General features: G+C 41.6%; 1 protein-coding gene across 1 annotated transcript in view; it reads right to left on the bottom strand.

The window, feature by feature from the left end:
* Nucleotides 1-16,037: 16,037 nt before the first annotated feature.
* RB1CC1 (RB1 inducible coiled-coil 1) overlaps nucleotides 16,038-20,847 on the bottom strand; it is a 69,930-nt gene continuing 65,120 nt past the window's right edge. The window contains exon 23 of the mRNA XM_036830330.1: nucleotides 16,038-16,313. Within this exon, the coding sequence (XP_036686225.1) occupies nucleotides 16,203-16,313 (111 nt within the window). The 3' untranslated portion in view covers nucleotides 16,038-16,202. The remainder of the gene's footprint in view (nucleotides 16,314-20,847) is intronic.

Genomic DNA, 20,847 nt, shown 5'->3' with positions numbered 1-20,847 from the left:
ACACGTTTCAGAAATGTTTACAATTAACAAGCTTTGGAGTTAATGAGTTTCATTATGGACAGTTAAAGATTCTATAGTAAAACCATGGACAACATAAAGTTCTTATCTCTATGCTAAATATCAGGAAAATAAAACAGAGAATCCATAGCCTATGATAAATGTGACAGCCGATCTCATTTACAATCATGGAGTTAGACTGAGCAGACAGGTAACGCGAGGCTTTTTGTTCAGTGTGCTGAGTGGCAAGTATTCCATATTTCTTATCATCTTAGGAAAAAGAAAACAATTCACAGTATAGTGCAGCATCTAAATAAAGAAACGACGTTTAGGTCTGGGGAGATTAGAAAATTGCTTTCTCTCTGTGCAAGACTCCTTGCCCATATGTCCCTTTTAATCAAGGCGAGGCCAGAAGAGAATTATACAGTATATTTGTACTACACATTTCTCTTTGGTGACGTATGCTTCCTGATTCCACACTGATGGTCTCTGCCAAAGAAGGCAACACAGGAAAGTGGCTCTGGCTCCATGCAAACACACGTGACAGTGCTGTCAAGGTGGTCACTCTGAACACATGGGGGTCTTTAAAGATAGCACTAAATTACGTCAAGAATTATAAAAAGCTTAATTTGTGTACTTTCTCTCATACATGTTTAGTCTGAGCTACCTTTATGTCACTTTTATGATTCTGAATCAGCTAACTGGCATACTTAAATGCAGTAGGAGGAAAAAGATAGTAGACATAATTCTCTAGCAAGGGCATCACAGTGCATTCTATTCATATTTTTGAGCTAAGATATTCAGAAAGATAAAGAAACAAATTGCAATGTTCTTAGGTAAATATTTGAATCATTACAAACTTTTAAAATATTTATGTCATGGCTAAGTAGACATAAACCATCCAAGTGATTGGGAATAATTCAAAAAATTAAAAGACTGGAATTTGAAAGTAATAAAGTTGTTTATGTAAAATATTATACGGAGAAAAATGATAAGACACTACTCTGATCTTAATGGAAAAACAAGATAGTGTATGTTAGACTGTGCTTAAAATAATAAAAATTAGTCATAGTTCATGGTACCAGCAATTTACTAATGCTGTATCAAGTAGCTGCAGTTAACTCAAGTAAAAGTTGAGGAAACAGTCTAACGTGACATTTCCAGAAAAAGGGGTCCCAAATCAGCCTACTTGGATGCAAATCCCAGCTCTGCACTTCATAGCTGTGTGACCTTAGGGGTACCTAACTCTCTCCAAGTCTCTGTCTCCCACTCACTTTTGGTGATGGCCACATCTAGGCTAAACTTAATTTTTAGTCTCCTTTAAAATAAATACAAATCCCGGGACAGCCAGAGACCAGCTGCCATTTGATCCTCTAGTTTAGCACGAACAATTTTCAGTCCTTTGCTAGTGATGTGAATAATGCTTTCATTTCTTTGGATGCATCTGGGTCTTCTTCTTTTGAGGAGGTGGCCACAGCATGCTCTTGCCTGGAAATGGTGTCTTTAAAGAAAGGAGATGTTCTTCTCCTTGTAGCATCTCATACATCTTGGAAAAGGACACCTGGCTCAAAGCTTGGGACAATTAACTCTCAAACCTGCTTGTTAGAAATGCCACTGGAGTCTGAGGCTGACGGTTCTCTAGGGCAGTGCTCCCCAACGTTTTTGGCACCAGGGACCAGTTTCGTGGAAGATGGTTTTTCTCTGGGGGTGGGGGGATGGGGGGGGATGGCTCAGGCGGTAATGCGAGTGATGGGGGGCGATGGGGAGCAGGAGATGAAGCTTTGCTCGCCCGGCCGCCGCTCACCTTCTGCTGTGCGGCCCGGTTCCCAACAGGCCTCGGACCGCTACTGGTCTGCGGCCCGGGGGTTGAGGACCCCTGCTCTAGGGTGCATTGGACCTGGGGACTCCCCTTTCAGACCACATGTAAAGCTTCCATCTGTGTGTGTCCTTTACGGATGGGCCACCTTCCACCGCCGTTTCAGCCGGCAGCAAGCTAAATCAGTCCCGTCCAGTTCTCCCCCTGGGGCCTCACCTTGCACTTAAACAGATGAGTGGGTAGCTGTTTTGCATATATTCTCTTAAACCTTAAACTCTCCCAGCCTGAACACAGGGCATTTATTGTTCACGAACAGAGCTCAGTAGATATTCTGGGGTGGGTTGACTGGAGTGAGTGAGAGAAATCAACAAGATTCTTGCCGGTATATTTCTGTGCAGGACAAGGTTAGAACAGGCGGCTTATTCACCAATAGGTGGCAGTGGTGACTTAATTTCTGGACAGATGATTATACCAGAAAGGCAGTAAATTGCCAAAAGTGCCCGATTTCATTTTCCATCCCTGCATTGTGCTTTCTACTGGGCTCCAAAGCCCTCCCCGTCTTTCTCAGCTCTGTCTGCCGCTGCCCTAAGCTACGGCGGTCAGAACAGTTGGAGTTGTAGGAATTCCCTCAGCTAGACTTCTCTGTCTCAACTCTTTAAGCCGTCTCTGGGATTTCTACTAAATCATGTTCATAAAAGCCGGTCTGATCGCGTCAGCCCCTGCTCAACATGCAGCCACTTTGGAAGACAATTTGATAGTTTCTACAAAGCTGAACATTGTCTTAAGATACAATCTAGCAATCACACTCCTGAGTATTTACCCAACTGATCTGGAAATTATGTCCACACATTTGCATGCAAATGTTTATAGTGGCTTTTTTTATAATTACTAAAAACTGACCAAACCACCTCAGCCAGGTGAGTGAGGTCAACATAAAGAGACATGTCACGAGGAGAGTACATATCCCACCTCAAATGGGATGCAGTCAAACGGTATTAATACCTTACCTCTGTGGTCCTCGTCCTATAAACCCATCACCCAGTCGAGAGAAATCTCGGACAAACCCCAACTGAGGGACATTCTACAAAATTCCTGAACAAAACCATCAAGGTCATCAAAAACAAGGAAAGTCTGAGAAACTGTCACAGCCAAGAGGAGGCAAAGGAGACACAATTACCAAACATAATGTTGTTTCCTGGATGGGATCCTGAGCAGGAAAGAGACAGCAGCTAAAAACTAAGGAAATCTGAATGAAGGATGGACTTTTAGGAATAACAATGTTTAATACAGGTTCATTAATTGTCACAAATGTACCATATTAATGCAAGGTGTTATAATATGGGAAACTGGGTGTGGGGTATACGGGAACACTCTGTACTATGTTCACAGTTTTTCTGTAAATCTAAGATTGTTCTAAATTAAACAGTTTATTTAAACAAAAGCCTAGATTGTGTATAATTTTTGCCAGTGTTATTGAGATAAGTTGGCATATAACATTGTGTAAGTTTAAACGTGATGATGTGATGCACATATATCACAAAATGATTACCACCATAGGGTTAGTTAACACCGCCATCACCTAATTATCATTTTTGTGTGTGTGGTGAGAACATTTAATACTACTGTCTTAGCAACTTTCAAGTATAACAAGGAAAAGGAAAGCAGGGGACTTCACAATGAATAAATTATATTTTGGGGACTACGTATCATTACTGCTGTCATCTTTGATCATTTGTCTGACAGACATCCCCACTCTAAATTTACTAGTTTTCCCTTTGTAATGAATAGGTATCTTGTGGAGAGGTACTTCTTGACCAAATATCTTGTTTCTCAGCATACTTTAAACATCTAATTTTAGCATCCATTGCTGATTCTGGATTGCAACAATTATTCCTGTGTGTTTGCTTAATGGTAATTTGCCACTTTTATCAATAGTCTACATTTATTAGTTGGCAGTCTATTTAAGGTAGAACCAGCCTTTCTTCCCCATTTACGTATTTATTTATTTATTTTTGGTTTTGGTTTTCTTTTTTGTTTTTGTTTCTTTTTGAAAATTCTTATTGGAATATAGTTGATTTACAATATTGTGTTAGTTTCTGCGGTACAGCAAAATGAATCAGTTATACATATACATATATCCCCTCATTTTTTTAGATTCTTTTTCTCTCCCATTTATTTATTTCCATACTTATTTATATTTATTCAATTCCTTGTCTATGTTTGAGAAACTCTGTTCTAGCATGTGTTCAGCCAATAGTTACTGAGCTTCTGTGATCACTTAGGCCGCCTCTAAGCTCTGAGACACATAAGTGAGTCAGATATAGTCCTTGCTCTTGAGAACATTCTAGTTTATTAATCAGACCCAGATGAGATGGATTAGCATCACTTATTTTCCCCAAGCCTGCTGTACCAGGCTGAGGAGATCACTGAATTTCTGGTGTCCGCCAGGCGCTCCTATAGAATTGCTTAGGAAATGAACATAGAGACCAGCTCCAGAGAACCTGGCTCAGGACAGCAGCCTGGAATCTGCGTTTGTCACTGTGGCTGCTCGATGACTGAGATGCAGGTGAGCAAGGACCACACCTGGGAACCGCTGCTCGGGCACGAGGGCTTCTCAGTCACTTTGACATCGTTCTAATCACGACAGGTGGTCTCGCTGCTTCAGAAGGCTTTCCCCCCCTGAAGCATCAGGGGAATTATTTCATTCAGGGTCATCACTCCACCAGGACCCATCAGCTTCTCTGCCCACTGCAGGAGAGCATTTGTGGGGGACGAAGAAGCACTGGTTTTCATTCAAGATGGTAACACCAGGACTTCTTAGCAGTATTGGAAAAGGGTTTTGTTTGGTTTTCTTTTTCTTTTTTTTTCTTAATGCTGGTCTTTTGAGAGCTCTGGATGTCCTGAGGCTTGCTGTATAAGGAACCATCGTAGAAAAACTGATAAAACACATTATTGTAGTTCAAAATGCTGTAAAAAGTTAGTATGTTTAAGTAGACCCAACAGCAGTTGTACGTATGTTTGTGTAACTTTGACTTCATTCCAAAGAAGGACCTGAAGCAGGAAGTCAGGAAAGAGAGTCGATTTGAAGTTTGGGTTAAAAAACAACAAAAACAGAAAACACACACTAGGGTTTAGAAGCAGCTTCTCCACTTCCGAGCATGTGAATCTGGGCAAGTCGCTAATGAGCGGAGTTTTGACTTCCTCATCAGCGGAAGAGGGCAGCCGTCGTATCTCTTGTGCTAACTTCACAGAGACTGGAAGAGGTTCTGTGAGATCAGGGCTCAGGGGAGTATCTTTTACTTCCACTACAGTAACTCATGTAAATACTCTTTGTTACTACGAGCCACAAACAAACTAACTGATTGCCATCCTTAGCAATGAAGGAAATTCACTCTGGTTACTTGAGTCCTCTGAAGAAAGTACTATCTTCTACTTCGATTAAAATGCTTACAAATGATGAGAACAATGAGGGAAATGGCTTTTTATGACTCAAAGGACTATTGACTTACTTGCTGTTCCTAGTTTTATTTATTCAGCAGCAGAAAGAATGCTCACTTATTTAAAAAAAAATTGAAAAATATAATTTGAGATATATAGATAGAAATATTGGCTTTAAATAAACCATTCACAGGATGGTTGATTTCTTATGAATGGACTCGGTGCCACGAGTCAAATCGATGAATGTTTTCTGAGTGAGGTCGATGGTTGGGCTGAGAACGCAGTGAGAGGGAAAATCTCCAGCTGCCCGGGGGTGCTGCGCTCCTTAAACTTACTGTAAAGTTTGTCTCAATTTCCATCTTCTATCTTCTGAAACAGTCTGAACTATAAAACCAATCCAAACCCTTTAAGGAAACAAGTGACCTTATTTATCTGCTAGTCTGCTTGTAAACCTCGTGAGGGTGATTAATATGATTACTTAAACCCACTGTCCAAAGCGGGGTTTTGACAGTTTTATGAGGGTATTAGTTACTTTCTCCTTTACAGCCGGTCTTTTTCCTCCCAGCTGCCCAGCCTCGTTCTGGGGCGTCCGTGGGCTGCTCCTGCATTCCCAGTCCAGGGCCAGAACCTGAGCTGTGTGTCCTCCACAGATGACACCTTCGTCCCAGGCTTGCCTCCTTCACAGTTAAATCCCAAGGTCATGCCACGGACATCTCACCTGAGAAGACCTTCCTTCTACGCTCCGCCTCTCGCCTGCAATTCTCTTTGGGGAAATTAAAAATTTATGCAGCGACAACAATGATTCTGTCCCTTGAGCCGTGTCACTGCTAAGTAGCCTTGCCTTTTTCTATCACACTGAACAGGTGTTTCTACACCTCCCACTCTGCCCAGAACCTCAGGGCTGAGAGCCCTGCACTTTAGTTTGAGACGTTCATTCCTCTGATCTGCTCAGACATCACTTTTACAGTAAAGGTTTACACTTTTTCAACCCTGTCCTGGGTGGCAGTAAATTTTGCGTCTCTGGAGCAATTCAACCTTCAGTTGGATAGCCCTAGGAAATTCATATATGCTACAGACAAGAAGCATCGTTTCGGTTTTTGGTGATGATGGCCTTGGCGGTCTCTGATACTGATATTTTCTGATTTTATACAACTCTATTGATCAGTTATAATAGGTTTGAATTTTAGAATACTGGAGCCAAGGTAACTGTTTGAATTCATGCTTTGTATCCAAATCACAGTGGAAAAGCTCATATGCCACTCAAAGGAATCATCTATTAAATTTTGATTTTCCTAAGAAGTTGCCAACTAATGAAGAGAATAGATTTTAAGCCATTAATTGCAGGAAGACTCCATCAGATACCTATTGTATGAATGAGATCTAGAGAGTTGAAAAAATTCCAGGTTTATAGTAGATTTTTTCATCCATTACTCCTCAGCTCAAAGAGATTTGAGCGTAGCTGTATGATAAAGAGGCCTTGCTGCACCCTGCATGTAAATACTAGCCAGTTGCAAAGAAACACAGTTAATTTCACATGCTCTTTTGGTGCCCTAATTATTAAAGCAGTTGCCACCTTTATAACCAGTACTCATCGATGTCAAGTGGAAGAGAGGAAATAGAGCATCGTAAACTTGATTACCAATCGCTGAAACGCCACACTCACTTTAGCAAGATGATGATTGTTGTTTTCAGTGGGACCATCCTCGACAGTTGTGAGACTTTGCCTCGTCTCACCTTCTGTCACTAGGAATCACATCCAGGCATATTTTAGAGGAGCAGATGGTGAGTAATAATATGTATTTCCTAGGTGTATCACTCAAACTCTAAATGCCCTTTCACTTATCTTTGTCCTTATTGTACTGTTAGAGGAGTTCAGACTACTTGGTTAGGGTTAGGGTTAGGTTCAGGGTTGGGTTAGGGTTAGGGTTTGAAATCACGTCACTGAGGGCATCTCTAAGTTACAGGATGTTGTTTCAGTTGCTAATACATGAGCTTTTTTTTTCCTGATGCTGTCAGCAATTGGTGTTGAGGCCTTTATTGTACCTCCAAGCTAACATACTTTGGAATGTACATTTAAGGCCTTTTTGTAAATTGATCCTCAGCCTTTTAGAAGAAATTAGAATTTAAAAAAAAAAAGAAAAGCTGTCTTAGAAGCACTAAATGTAATCTTCTTGTATGAAAATATCTTTCAACTGTGATGTAGCCTTATAAACTAGATGTTTAGTCATTATTACTGCTAAAATAATTTCATTTTAAGTATCACCTCTAAATTAAAAGAATTCTTTAATAGAATCATGAGAATATGGCTGTGAACACTAGCTTGAGAAATCCTGCCTTATAACATGTTTTAGAACATCTTTAGGATCATAAAGGGTATCATTTTAAAGAATAAATGGCTATTCAGATCATGTTTGATTCAAACTGTTGTCAGTATTAAGTCTGATGAAACAAAACTGAGCTGCTAAGGCTGCTAAGGCTCTTTGCCACTGGTTCTGAGTCGCAATTTCTAATAGATCACACTCTTGAAATAATCAATACTCACCAGTAAAAATTACTAATAACTCCCTAAGAGGATTAAGTACTTTTATTGAAATATATCGTAATTTATTCCCTCTCTTGTTAGTATATTTGACTCTGGGGGGTAATGTGCTCATTACAGGGAAGACAAGCACGTGCTAACGAGGAGGATGGAGGCCACACAATGACAACAGCTCACATCCACCGTGGAGACCGTGCCAGCTTCGTTCCAAGCCCTTTCCAGCTGATGACGGCTTTAGTCCTCACAGCCACCTATGAGATGTTAATACTACGACCATCCCCATCTGCATCGTATAGACGGAGAGACTGAATCCTGGAGAAGGTCACCGGTCCAGGGTCAGAGCTCGTGAACGGCAGAGTCAGGACTTGAACTTGCAGACTTCACGCTCTCTGTGCCCAGCCGACTCCATCGTCTTCCTGTTTCTTCCTTCTACACGAACTCACCCACCGAACAGAATCATCTGAACCAGATCCGACGTCACCAGCTTCGCCGGTCAGGAGGCTCTGGCTCCGACCTGTCTGGGGAGGTGCGGAGAGCGTGCTCTGAGCTTGGCTTCCCTCTCCAGGCAGCACGTGTGCGTCTCCGCAAGATCAGCGATTAGGTCCCTGGCTCGGCTGCCAGCATTCTACATCACCGCCGAGATAACGCGCTCCAGCTTCCCACGAGGAGAGGTGTCTGGGAGGATGCAACAGCCCCCAAAGGGCCACCGTGGCCAGTGGCCAGTGGACGGCGGCCGTCTGGGAGGCCGCGGCGGCTGGCAGTAGCACTCCTCACGTCGCCCGGGCACGCCGGCACCACCAGGGCACACGGAGCCCTTCGCCTGGACCTCGGCAACGCCCCGGACGGACACTAAGGCCTTCACGGAAGTAGCTTCCATTGTGCTTGTTCCTGCCCTGAAGATGCTAACGAGGTAGCATTTATTTATGGCATGATTTCCTAACTTAAGGCAATTTTTAGGAATTTTAGTCTTAAGTACACGCTAATCTAAGAAGTGTTCATAAGCTCTCCAGGCCTCTTTCGTCAGCGAGGTGGCAACCAGCGAACTCCGTGAAACGAGCCGAGCGTGGAAGGAGGGGCCTCGGACTAAATTTCCACAGACAGAAAGCAAATGCGACAGCCTGGGCGCCGTCCCCCAGTGCACTTAACGCAGCACCGGACACCCAGGAAGGTCCGTCACTGGAGCTCAGTAGGGAGACCTGTATTTGCTGGCACTTTAAGTTTGGGGAATTCGAGGCTTTTGCAAAGAGGCATGTTTCCCGAACGTCTTCAAGGGCTGTGACCTAACAACTAGTACTGGACAGATGAACCCAAGCTGGACGAGATTGCCACAGTACTGCTGAATTTATTGACACCTACTTATACTTTTTGCTGTCCCAATTCAGGCTCGGAGCTCTGAGATTTCCCACAAGCATCCGTACCCGATGCACCGAGAGCGCTCACTAACCAGGGAGCTCACGCTAAGCGCGAAGCGGAAACACACAGATCAGAAGGAGGAAAAAAGAAAGAAGGAAAATGGTAGGTGAAGGGCAGGCTTGAATCCGTATATAACAACTCATGATTATCCAAGGCTTTTAAGTCGCAAACAGAAATAAAACTAAACGTTTTGATAGAACAATTTTGATGTGTCTGAAAAGTTGAAGTTCTCCTGAAAGAGAAATTAAAACCCACCAAGAAGTAGGTGGGATTTAACTATTAAGGCTGCCGGTAAATAGTCTGTGATTTAGGCCATGGAGACCCAGCGTTTTTAGTTTCAACTTTCTCTTTTGATACACTCTTTTTAAAAGGTAAAAAGTAAAACAGGTTCCAATTTGTTTAGAAAATTTCTGGCATCTTTTGTGGTAACTGGACCCATTCATGTACTGTAACTTTCTTATTAATTTGTATTTATTTTTAGTTACATAAAATAGTAAGCCTTTATCATAACTGTAGAAATAATATTTCTTTGTGAGCTGCTGGCCATTTTATTTTGGTTATTCCATTCACCGAAGATACTTCTCCATTAGCACAAACAAGTTTACCTTTTTTTCTTTCCTTTGTTAATTTCTTCTCTTAGTAAGATTAGAAAGTCTTCTCCCTTCCGGGGTGGTAACAAGTATTTAACTCCATCACTGGGCTGGTTTTTAAATGGCATCTACATTTTCTATCTTCAGTTCATCTGGATGTTATTTTGGGCAAGAAACTAGGTTGATGTTTTTTTGCAAGCGAGCCAGCTGCCTACATTTATAAAGTGTGCTGGTTTGGCTAAACGGGCCTCTTTCCTCCGCTGCTTTATAAAGGGGTTTGGGACTCAGCTCTTCCATTGTGGTGTGTTTCAGCCTTGGGTGATGGGTTTAGCCGAGGGCAAAGAGAGCTGCTAGAGGTCTTGTTCAAGGACCGAGGCGCAAGATGCTGGCGAGGGTCACTTTGTGGGGTTCCACCCGGCGCTACCAGGCACCCAGCGGTGACCAAGGAGGCCCCTCGATGTGGGGAGGGGCTTAGAAACGCAAAATAGATCATCGCTCTCTTGTCCTTCCCCGTCATCAGATGTGGATCTGCCCTTCTCTGTGCACGCACACACCTCCTACAGGCTCTCTTTTCCTTCCCCATCATCAGGTGTGGATCTGCCCTTCTTTGTTCATGCACACACCTCCTACAGGCTCTCGTCGTCCTTCCCCGTCATCAGATGTGGATCTGCCCTTCTCTGTGCACGCACACACCTCCTACAGGCTCTCGTCGTCCTTCCCCGTCATCAGATGCGGATCTGCCCTTCTCTGTGCACGCACACACCTCCTACAGGCTCTTGTCATCCTTCCCCGTCATCAGATGTGGATCTGCCCTTCTCTGTGCACGCACACACCTCCTACAGGCTCTCTTGTCATCCTTCCCCGTCATCAGATGTGGATCTGCCCTTCTTTGTGCACGCACACACCTCCTACAGGCTCTCTTGTCCTTCCCCGTCATCAGATGTGGATCTGCCCTTCTCTGTGCACGCACACACCTCCTACAGGCTCTCTTGTCATCCTTCCCCATCATCAGATGTGGATCTGCCCTTCTCTGTGCACGCACACACCTCCTACAGGCTCTCTTGTCATCCTTCCCCGTCATCAGATGTGGATCTGCCCTTCTCTGTGCACGCACACACCTCCTACAGGCTCTCTTGTCATCCTTCCCCATCATCAGATGTGGATCTGCCCTTCTCTGTGCACGCACACACCTCCTACAGGCTCTCGTCGTCCTTCCCCATCATCAGATGTGGATCTGTCCTTCTCTGTGCACGCACACACCTCCTACAGGCTCTCTTGTCATCCTTCCCCGTCATCAGATGTGGATCTGCCCTTCTCTGTGCACGCACACACCTCCTACAGGCTCTCTTGTCCTTCCCCATCATCAGATGTGGATCTGCCCTTCTCTGTGCACGCACACACCTCCTACAGGCTCTTGTCATCCTTCCCCATCATCAGATGTGGATCTGTCCTTCTCTGTGCACGCACACACCTCCTACAGGCTCTCTTGTCCTTCCCCGTCATCAGATGTGGATCTGCCCTTCTCTGTGCACGCACACACCTCCTACAGGTTCACGCTACACCACTGAATTTGATTTAACTTGAATCTCAGAATCGCGCAGATCATCTGTCCTGAGCCCCGACTGTCCTGGGCATGCTAGCCACGGAGCACTGCACGCTCCGTAAAGCACCGGCGACAGGCAAAACACGGCCCTCCCCCATTGTCTTCCTTTGAACTCCCCTCTCTGACCATGTTCCTCCTGTGAGTAGACATGGACCAAGGGTTCTGCAGTCTAAAACTGCATGAGGCTGCGTACAGATGGCCAACAGGCACATGAAAAGATGCTCAACATTGCAAATCATTAGAGAAATCCAAAAGCAGTCAGAATGGCCATCATCCGAAAGTCTACAAATAACAAATGTTGGAGAGGGTGTGGAGAAAAGGGAACCCTCCTATACTGTGGGTGGGAATGTAAATCAGTGCAGTCACTATGGAGAACAGTATGGAGGTTCCTTAAAAAACTAAAAACAGAACTACCATATGATCCTGCAATCCCACTCCTGGTCATATATCCAGAGAAAATTCTAATTCAGAAAGATACATGCACCCCAATGTTCATTGCAGCACTATTTACAATAGCAAAGACATGGAAGCAACCTAAGTGTCCACTGGCAGATGAATGGATATAGAATATGTGGTACATATATACAATGGAATATTACTCAGCCATTAAAAAAGAATGAAATAATGCCATTTCCAGCAACATGGGTGGACCTAGAGATGATCATACTAAGTGAAGTCAGCCAGACAGAGACAAATATGATATCACTTATATGTGGAATCTAAAATATGACATGAACTTATTTATGAAACAGAAATAGACTCACAGACATAGAAAACAGACTTATGGTTACCAAGGAGGTTGGGTAGGGATACATAAGGAGTTTGGGATTAGCAGATACACGCTACTCTATATAAAATAGATAAGCAACAAGGATTTACTGTATACCACAGGGAACTATATTCAACGCCTTACAATAACCTATAATGGAAAAGGATCTGAAAAAAATAATGTATGACTGAATCACTTTTCTATACACCAAAAACTGACACAACATTGTAAATCAACTCTACTTCAATAAAAATAAAATAAAATAAAATTGCGTCAGGCTGGATTTAGACTTGAGGTAAAGGACTTCCCCAAACTGAGAAGGGAGCAAACTTGCTCTGAGCACCTCTGCCAGGCACCATTCTTGCCTCTCTGGGACTCACAGCCTGGAGGGTGATCAATGCGAGACAAAGACATACAAGGGCAGACAATACATTTAAAAGTCTAAGACATCCTCCATGGGAACCGAACGTCTCAGAGCAGTGGTCCAAAATGATGCTTACTACGTTTGAATTTGGGGACCAATGGGAAGGTCGTGTCCACCAGGGACACACACTCTCCCCAGCACACCCCGTCACCCTCACGATGACTTGCATATAGTAAGTACTGAGCAAGGGTCTGAAGGACACATGGATCTCCCAGTGGAAGTGAGAGGGAGAAGGCGGAGTGAGGCTGCCTGCAGTAGGAAATGGGAAGCCAGGAAAAGGAGTTAATTGCGAATATTTCCATTTCTCTGTAACTGTTGAACTGGTGAGTGATGGACAGAATTCGTGGTCCTGACCCTGAGCTACTCCATTAACCCCTGTGAGTATCAGTGTCCTTATGTGTAAAAACAGAGAAAGAGATTTATTTTGAGGTTGGAAAAGATGGTGAACCTGGCTCTCTTACTCAGCTCAATCCTTGAACTTCTAGGAAAGAAATACATTGTCAAAAAATATGGAAAGGGACTTCCCTGGTGGCGCAGTGGTTGGGAAGTCGCCTGCCAATGCAGGGGACATGGATTCGAGCCCTGGTCCCGGAAGATCCCACATGCCGCAGAGCAGCTAAGCCTGTGCGCCACAGCTACTGAGCATGCGCTCTAGAGCCCGTGAGCCACAACTACTGAAGCCCACGAGCCACAAATACTAAAGCCCAGGTGCCTAGAGCCCGTGCTCCGCAACAAGAGAAGCCACCGCGATGAGAAGCCTGTGCACCGCAACGAAGAGTAGCCCCCGCTCACCGCAACTAGAGAAAGCCCGCGCGTAGCAATGAATACCCAACAGAGCCAAGATAAATAAATAAATAAATAAATAAATAAATAAATTTTTAAAAAATTTGGAAAAAACCTCTGAACAACACTAATTCAGGCAGTGTCAAGAGAAACAAGAGGGACTAATGAGCATGCTAAGACTATACAGAGGAAAGGTTTTATTTAGGGAAAAGCATAGATAGAAATAAATATAAATAAAGCTTTAGACACTTATGGGAAAATGAAGCATATAGGTGGGTCTTAATAAATTACAGATAATCACCAGAAAGATTTTTTTAAGTGTATAACTTTCCCATAAGTAGAAATAAAAAGGAAGCAGAGTAAAATATTGCCAATATCAGGAAAAAGAATTAAGCCCTAAAATAACAATATTTAAAGTAAATGTTTTCTAAAAATCTATCAATATATTTTCTACAAGAGACACATGTAAAACAAAATGCAAGAAAGGATAAAAATGAAGAGATCAAAAAAAGATGTCAGGTAAATATGGATTGAAAGAAAGCAAGGATAGCTATTAAATATAAGACAAAATATGTTTTTTAAAACTAAAAGCATCATACTAAACAAAGAAGAATGTTGTATAAAGGTTAATGGGAAAATATATCAAGAAAATGTAACAATTATGAACACAGATCTACCTAACAATATAGTCTAAAAATGCATAGAACAACATATGGCAAAATAGTGAGAAGAAATACATAAATCAACCATTGCAGTTATTTTAAAAAGTTGAGGTAAAACACACATTTAGTAAAGTCTATGAATACACCCACTTAACCCCACCCCAATGAAAATATATATTTCTAGCACCCAAGAAGTCTCCCTCAGGGCCCTTCTACAAAATTAACTTCTGTCAGCATGGTTCATTTGCCCATTCTTGAACTTCACATAAATGGAATCATTCAGTATGAAATCTCTGTATCTGTCATTTTAATTCATTGTTTTGTCTGTGACATTTCTTTATGTTTTTATGTGTACCAATTGCTCATTCTTTTATAAATTGCTACATAATATACCACTGTGTGACTATACCACAATTTATTTATCCATTTCTTACTGAAAAGCATTTGGGTTGTTTCCAGGTTTTATCTCTATACATTATTGTATGCATCTTTTGGTAAACATATGCACTTATTATTCTTGGGTAAATACCTAAGAGTGGGATTACCAAGTCAGTGCAGTGTGTAATTTCAAAAGATACTGCCGTGCTTTCAAATTTCTTCCCCCCTGCAGTGTACGAGAGTTCCAATTGTCTCACTTCTTTGTCAACACTTGGTATTGTTAGTCTTTTGAATTTAAGCCAGTCGAGTGGGTGTGTAGTGGCACCTCATGGTGGTTTTGACTTGCATTTTCCTGATGATTAATGATATAAGCACTTTGTTAATAGCTTATTGGCCATTGGTTCTCCTCTTTTGTGAAGAACCCATCAAGTCTTTTGTTCACTTTTAAATCAGCTTGTCTTTTTTTTTATCGATTTGTAGTTCTTTATATATTCTAGATACTAGTCCTTTGTCAGATGCATGTACTGCAAATATCTTCTCCCAGTCTGTGACTTGTCTTTTTACTCTAATTAAGGGGGTCTTTTGATAAATAGTAGTTCTTAGTTTCAATGAAATCTAATGTCTCAGTCTTTTCTTTTAATGTTTTCTTTGGTCCTTCCCCAGAGGGAAAAAAAGGGATATTTTTCTATTTTTTTTTTCTCCTAAAAGCTTTATTGTTTTACCTTTTACATTTAATTTTACGATCCATTTCAAAATACATTTTTTGTGTGTTTCAAATACATTTTGTGCATAAGCTGCAGTCAAGGTCAAGGTGCATTTATTTTGCATCTGGTATCTTTTATTAAGAAGACCATCCTTTCCCCACTGAATTGCAATGGTGCCTTTGTAGTAAATCAGGTGACTGTATATATGTGAGTCTATTTCTGGACTCTGTTTCTTTTCCATTTTACCCTGTGAGCAGAAACCATAACTGGATTGTGAGGCCAGAGACAGTCATTTCCCAAGATGCTATTTTTAGGTGGAGACATGAATGCATTTGCTTTGGTAGAGTTCTTTTGATTCTCTTCCCTGACTTACTTTCCATCTCTTTATAAGGACAAAGATGGCAGAGAGCTGTAGGCCATGCGCTGGCAGTGGTGATCCAGACATTTTTTACTATAAATTCTATTACATCTACTTTTGCTAATAGAAAAAATAATACAAAATTTAGTATGTCCCTTAACCCAATATCCAGAAAACAAAGTGAAATTACATGAACGCCTAAGGAGCCTTTATTTTGCATTGCTCATAATTCATTTTCTATATTCCTGGTTGTATATATGGATACCTACTAGAAATATTCTACAAATGTTTTGAGATCTCAGAGAAATAACAGCTAGTGCTATAACCTGGGATTTTAACTTTTCCTTTTCCTGTTTTTTATGAGTGAAAAAAATATTACATCAATTTGTCTTTAATCTTGGCATTTATTATAATTATTATAGATATTCATGCTATCTGTGTTTGCACTGCAAATTATCTTTTAATTAGAAAAGCACATTTTTAGCTCTTGCTTGTGAATGGCAACATCAGCTACAAGAAGAAATATTTGTGTATATTTTGGTTGTGTTATTTTTAAGAAATAAAATTCCACATATTCTTCATAAGGTAACTAAAAAAAACCCCTCCTGATGTAAGTATTGATCACAGTTTCTCTGATGCACCCAGTGGGACTAGTTTACCAAATTCAATTCTCTACAAGTACTTGGTCACTGAACACTTAATACCTTGTGAAAATGTCTAAGTCCATCTCAGAACGCACCTGGTTCCCATAAACATAGGTTCAGCAGTAGGTGCGGCTTTAATGGTGAAATTATGGATTTCTTGTTTCCTCCTCTGCCTGCATTCACTCGGGAAGACTCCTGGAACAGAGCAGTTCAGCCTATTATAAGAGGATCACTAAGCAGGAAATAGTCAACACACTTGTCGTCGGATAAACCCTATCCTTACACGGTCTGCTTGTGCTCTTATATTAACGTACAGGACTTGCTCCCCGAAAGGACCACAGCTACCACTCATCACTTTCTGTAATATCCAACTTTGTTATTATGGGAAACTTGAATATAGAGGCTCCCCAAACACTGAAAAAAATATACGAGAAAATATTGAGCAAAATAATTGTAATAAATTGATAGTCTAAATGTCAGTCATCTCCCATTTCGCAATTGCACCCTCCTACGTAATGCTGCGAGTGAAGTAGAAGGCATTTGGCTTTGGTCCTTCTAACCCCAATCCAACTATGAATTTCGCTGTTGCCTGAATAGCAGGATCATTTTGATGTCAGGCATTTATTTAATGGAAACTTGCTGAACTTCATTCTAACCATGAACTTTTAGCGACAAGCTCTGTAATTTTTTAACGAAATAGAAATAATATGGCAGTGAGCACTCGGCAGGTATTTTGGTATGTCAGAAGTGTTGGAATTGTCAAGATTTTTGTGAATAATCTGTGTATTTCCAATTTAAGTTTGCTTATTCTAATGGACACTGCAGAGAACACATGCAGGCACCCCTAGAACTTGAGTAAAATTAGAAAAGTTTAGAGAAAAAATGCATTAGTCATCTGGAAAAATAGTCCTAGAGGCTGTGGATGTGTGGTTTCCAACAAGAGAAAGACTTTATCTATTAGTACAGATCTTCCCTGACTTACATTGGATTTACATCCTGATAAACCCAGCGTTAAGTCGAAAATATTTCAAGTGGAAAAGGCATTGAATACACTTAACCTACTGGACATCGTAGCTCAGCCTCACCTCCCTCAGATGCGCTCAGAACACTCACATTAGCCTACAGCCGGGCAAAATCATCTCACACAGAGCCTGTTTTATACTAAAGTGCTGCCTATCTCATGCGGTTTACTGAACACTGTACTGAAAGCGAAAATCAGAACGGTTGCCAGTGCATCAGTGGATCACCCTGGAGACCTCGTGGTGACAGGAGCTGCTGCTGCCCTGCCCAGCACTCACGAGGGGATCCACCGCATCTCGCTGCCCAGGAGAAGATCAAAATCCAAAAGTCGAAGTACGGTTTCTACTGAACGCATATCGCTTTCACATGGTAGTCGAAAAGTTAAAGTTGAACCATTGTGTATCCTATGTTCCCTTGGCAACTATATTACTCACCACGAATCAGCATGGTTTTGCTTTATACCAGAACCACACCCCCTGTGACACGGTCTGCCTTTATACATAATCATGGAAAAATTGGTACTACTGATTCATAAATATATATGTATGTGTGTATATATATATATATATATATATATATATATATATATATTTAGGAAACAGTTTTGCGTAAAGATATTTAGAAGACAGAGCAGCACTGACATGCTTATAGAAGGAAAGTGATAAGTAATTCAAGGGGAATAAGAAGACAGCGTTTATGCTTCGAAAGTGGAGAAACGTTTTTGACGTTCCAGTTATATCCACAAGCCTCTACCCACTAGGAATTATCATTTAGCTCATGCTGTGAGGTCTCAGCTACCTCAGCTGAGAATACCATGATCACTGATAACAGTAAATGGCCAGTTAGTGTTTCAAGAAATCAAAACTTCATGGTTTGAAAAGCCTCTCCAATGTCTTAAGGAGTACACAGTGGTTCATATGATCACTGGTTGATACAGAGATGCTTTGGGAAGTATCAGGTACCAAGGTTCAAAGGTGGCCTCTGTCTAGCACTCTGGATCGCCATGGAAATATCAGGATCAGAGTGATGAGAGAATTCTTGTAGAGTGTGTAGAATTTTTGAATGCTCTTACTTATTACATAATGATACTATTATTTGTAAGGCATCTCAAAATATTTTAAATTATGCACAATTGCTTTTAGTGCTAATTGGTAAGAAGAGCCCTCTGGTAAGATTTCCAGAGCGTAAATGCCCATTGTCATAGTTGAAAAAGTTGCTCATTCATGCTCCCTTGTATTCTTCAAGGCTACAGGCTAAATCTGAGTAACATACATGAAAATATTACTTTTTTAAAAGGACCTAATTCAGTACATGGTGGCATGAAAACATAGGGAAAAGTATGCATTTCAACTAGACCATGTACAAACTGTTTTAAAAGTAGTACCACCTATATAGACAGTGACATCTCCAGAAACCAGACTTCTCAAACAGGTAGGATGAAGAGATAAGCTTGTGTATGATTGTGACTGAAATTGCCGAGAATTCAGGCATCGTATATGCTTGTAAGGTTAGGCTCTACACTTCTGTAGGAATTATTTAAGAACTCATTCTTTAAGAAACCAAGTTCACGTTAGACGCCTACGCTGGTTAAGCAGACACCCACTGGCCAAACAGAATTCCAAAGAGATTACAAGTGACACCTACGCTAATTATTCACTGAGCAACATTACTACTATGACCAGTGGGGGAATTAGCTGGTGGCATTTCTAAATCAGTCTAAGAAGTATTACAGCATCAATTCAGAATTAGACTGTCAGAGAAGCATCTGTGCTATTAGGGTCCACAAAACTGGAGAGATCCTTCTGAAGCGACACATAACGTTTGTAAAAATAGTCCCTGAAAGCCACTGAAAGTGTTGGCATTTCCTAAATTGCCATTAAACTCTAGTGACAGCGAAGATGGAGGATTCCTGCCTAGTGCCCTGCTCTGAAGGAAAAGGGTAACATCTGTTCAAGTGGTTTGACGGCCCAGCATTTTAGTGAGGCACAGACCCCGGACAGAAGTGTCCCTACGTGACACACACACACACACACACACACACACACACACGTACTGCTTTCACTACAAGGGTATGCAGAGGACTGACGGTCCATTTTGTCATGTGGAGGCTTGAGGCTTGTTTCCGCTAACACTGGAAGTGACGCTGCTACTAAGCCTCATCTATCTTAAGGTGAGAAGGAAACAATCAGTGGCGTCTGAGACACCTAAGAAGTATGTAAACCAAATAGCTTACAGCTGACAGTATGTCTCATTACCACTGTGTTAGGAATTGTTTGAATTTCCATCTTACCCTTAAAGATTATAAATTACACAAAGTGTTTTTCAAAATCGGCCAAAGATGGCTTGTTTATATTCTAAGAGTATGCCTAACATAAAAGCCATCAATTAATGGACATTAATAACATTTTAAACTGCTTCCCAGTCATCACTAGTAAGTGTTTAAGTAAAAGGGTAAATTTATGAAAATTAGATTTTAAAGCAAACAGTATTGGGGACTTCCCTGGCGACCCAGTGGTTAAGACTTTGCCTTCCAATGCAGGGGGTGCGGGTTCGATCCCTGGTAAGATCCCACATGCCTCATGGCCAAAAAACCAAAACACAAAAGAGAAGCGATACTGTAACAAATTCAATAAGGACTTTAAAAATGGTCCACATCAAAAAAATCTTAAAAAACAAAACAAAACAGTATTCAGTTTTGTGGCTTTAGGCATCATTAAATCACATGCTTTAAAAAATCTTCAAGGACATTTATACCTAATATTAAAGGCCAATAGCTACTCCTATACTTGGAGTTGGCTCAGTCACTCAGTATGATCAAAAGACTGTGGTAGAAGTGACATAATTTGACTTCTAAGCCTCCGACTTTGTTGCCCCCTCTTTTAGGCAGCCCTGCAGCCACTGTTTAGAAACCGGGGCACTTTGACAGGACACATAAGGAACCGAGGCATCTCCGGTGACCCTAACTCAGTTCCAGCCAACTGAGCGACGTCAGCCAGCCTGAAGTGAATCGACAGACGACTGCAGCCACGTAAAAAGCAAATGAACGATACTTTAAGCCACTGCTCACTGAATGAGCAGTTACAATATACTTGACACAGAAACTGGTACCCAAAACCCAAAACACCTGGCACTGCCCGACAAGCCTGGGAGAACAGGGAACTAACTGTCCGTGAAGGTTGGAAAAGCAAAACTGCTATTGGAAGCTGGAAAGATGGTGACTTATGTCTTTAAGCAGCAAAACCACTGGCAAAACTAGCAAATGTGTGTTTTTGGCTAAGAAACTTTCTAAGAAATGTTCAAAGTGTCCACTGGTTTCCTTCAGCTCTGTATGAGGCATGGGAAGAGGGACATGAAACAGAGAAGAAACTTTTCATTTACAAGAAGAGTTCAGCAAAAATATAGAAGACGCAGGACCTGTAAGGTTGGGTCCACTCTCTCCAGAGCTGAAGATTCTCAAAGTAAGAAATGGTTTCTGGATCATGATCAAATCAAGACTGTAACTGCTATGCCCTTTGGGTTACGTCAGCACCTAGAAAATCCTCTCAGCTGGACAAAGGAGTTCTTAAGCATCTTAAGAGATTTTTCCCAGAGCACTCCACTATTCCAGAGAGGTCTGTGTGAATCATGATTTAGCTTTTAAAGGACATTTAGGGAACTCCAAACAGTTTTATAGGAAACCCACAGCATTTTTAAGGGAGTTGTACTTTGA

Source organism: Balaenoptera musculus, chromosome 17, assembly GCF_009873245.2.
Source record: "Balaenoptera musculus isolate JJ_BM4_2016_0621 chromosome 17, mBalMus1.pri.v3, whole genome shotgun sequence".
Taxonomy (NCBI): Eukaryota; Metazoa; Chordata; class Mammalia; order Artiodactyla; family Balaenopteridae; genus Balaenoptera; species Balaenoptera musculus.
This window is presented reverse-complemented; position numbering and strand designations above follow the sequence as displayed.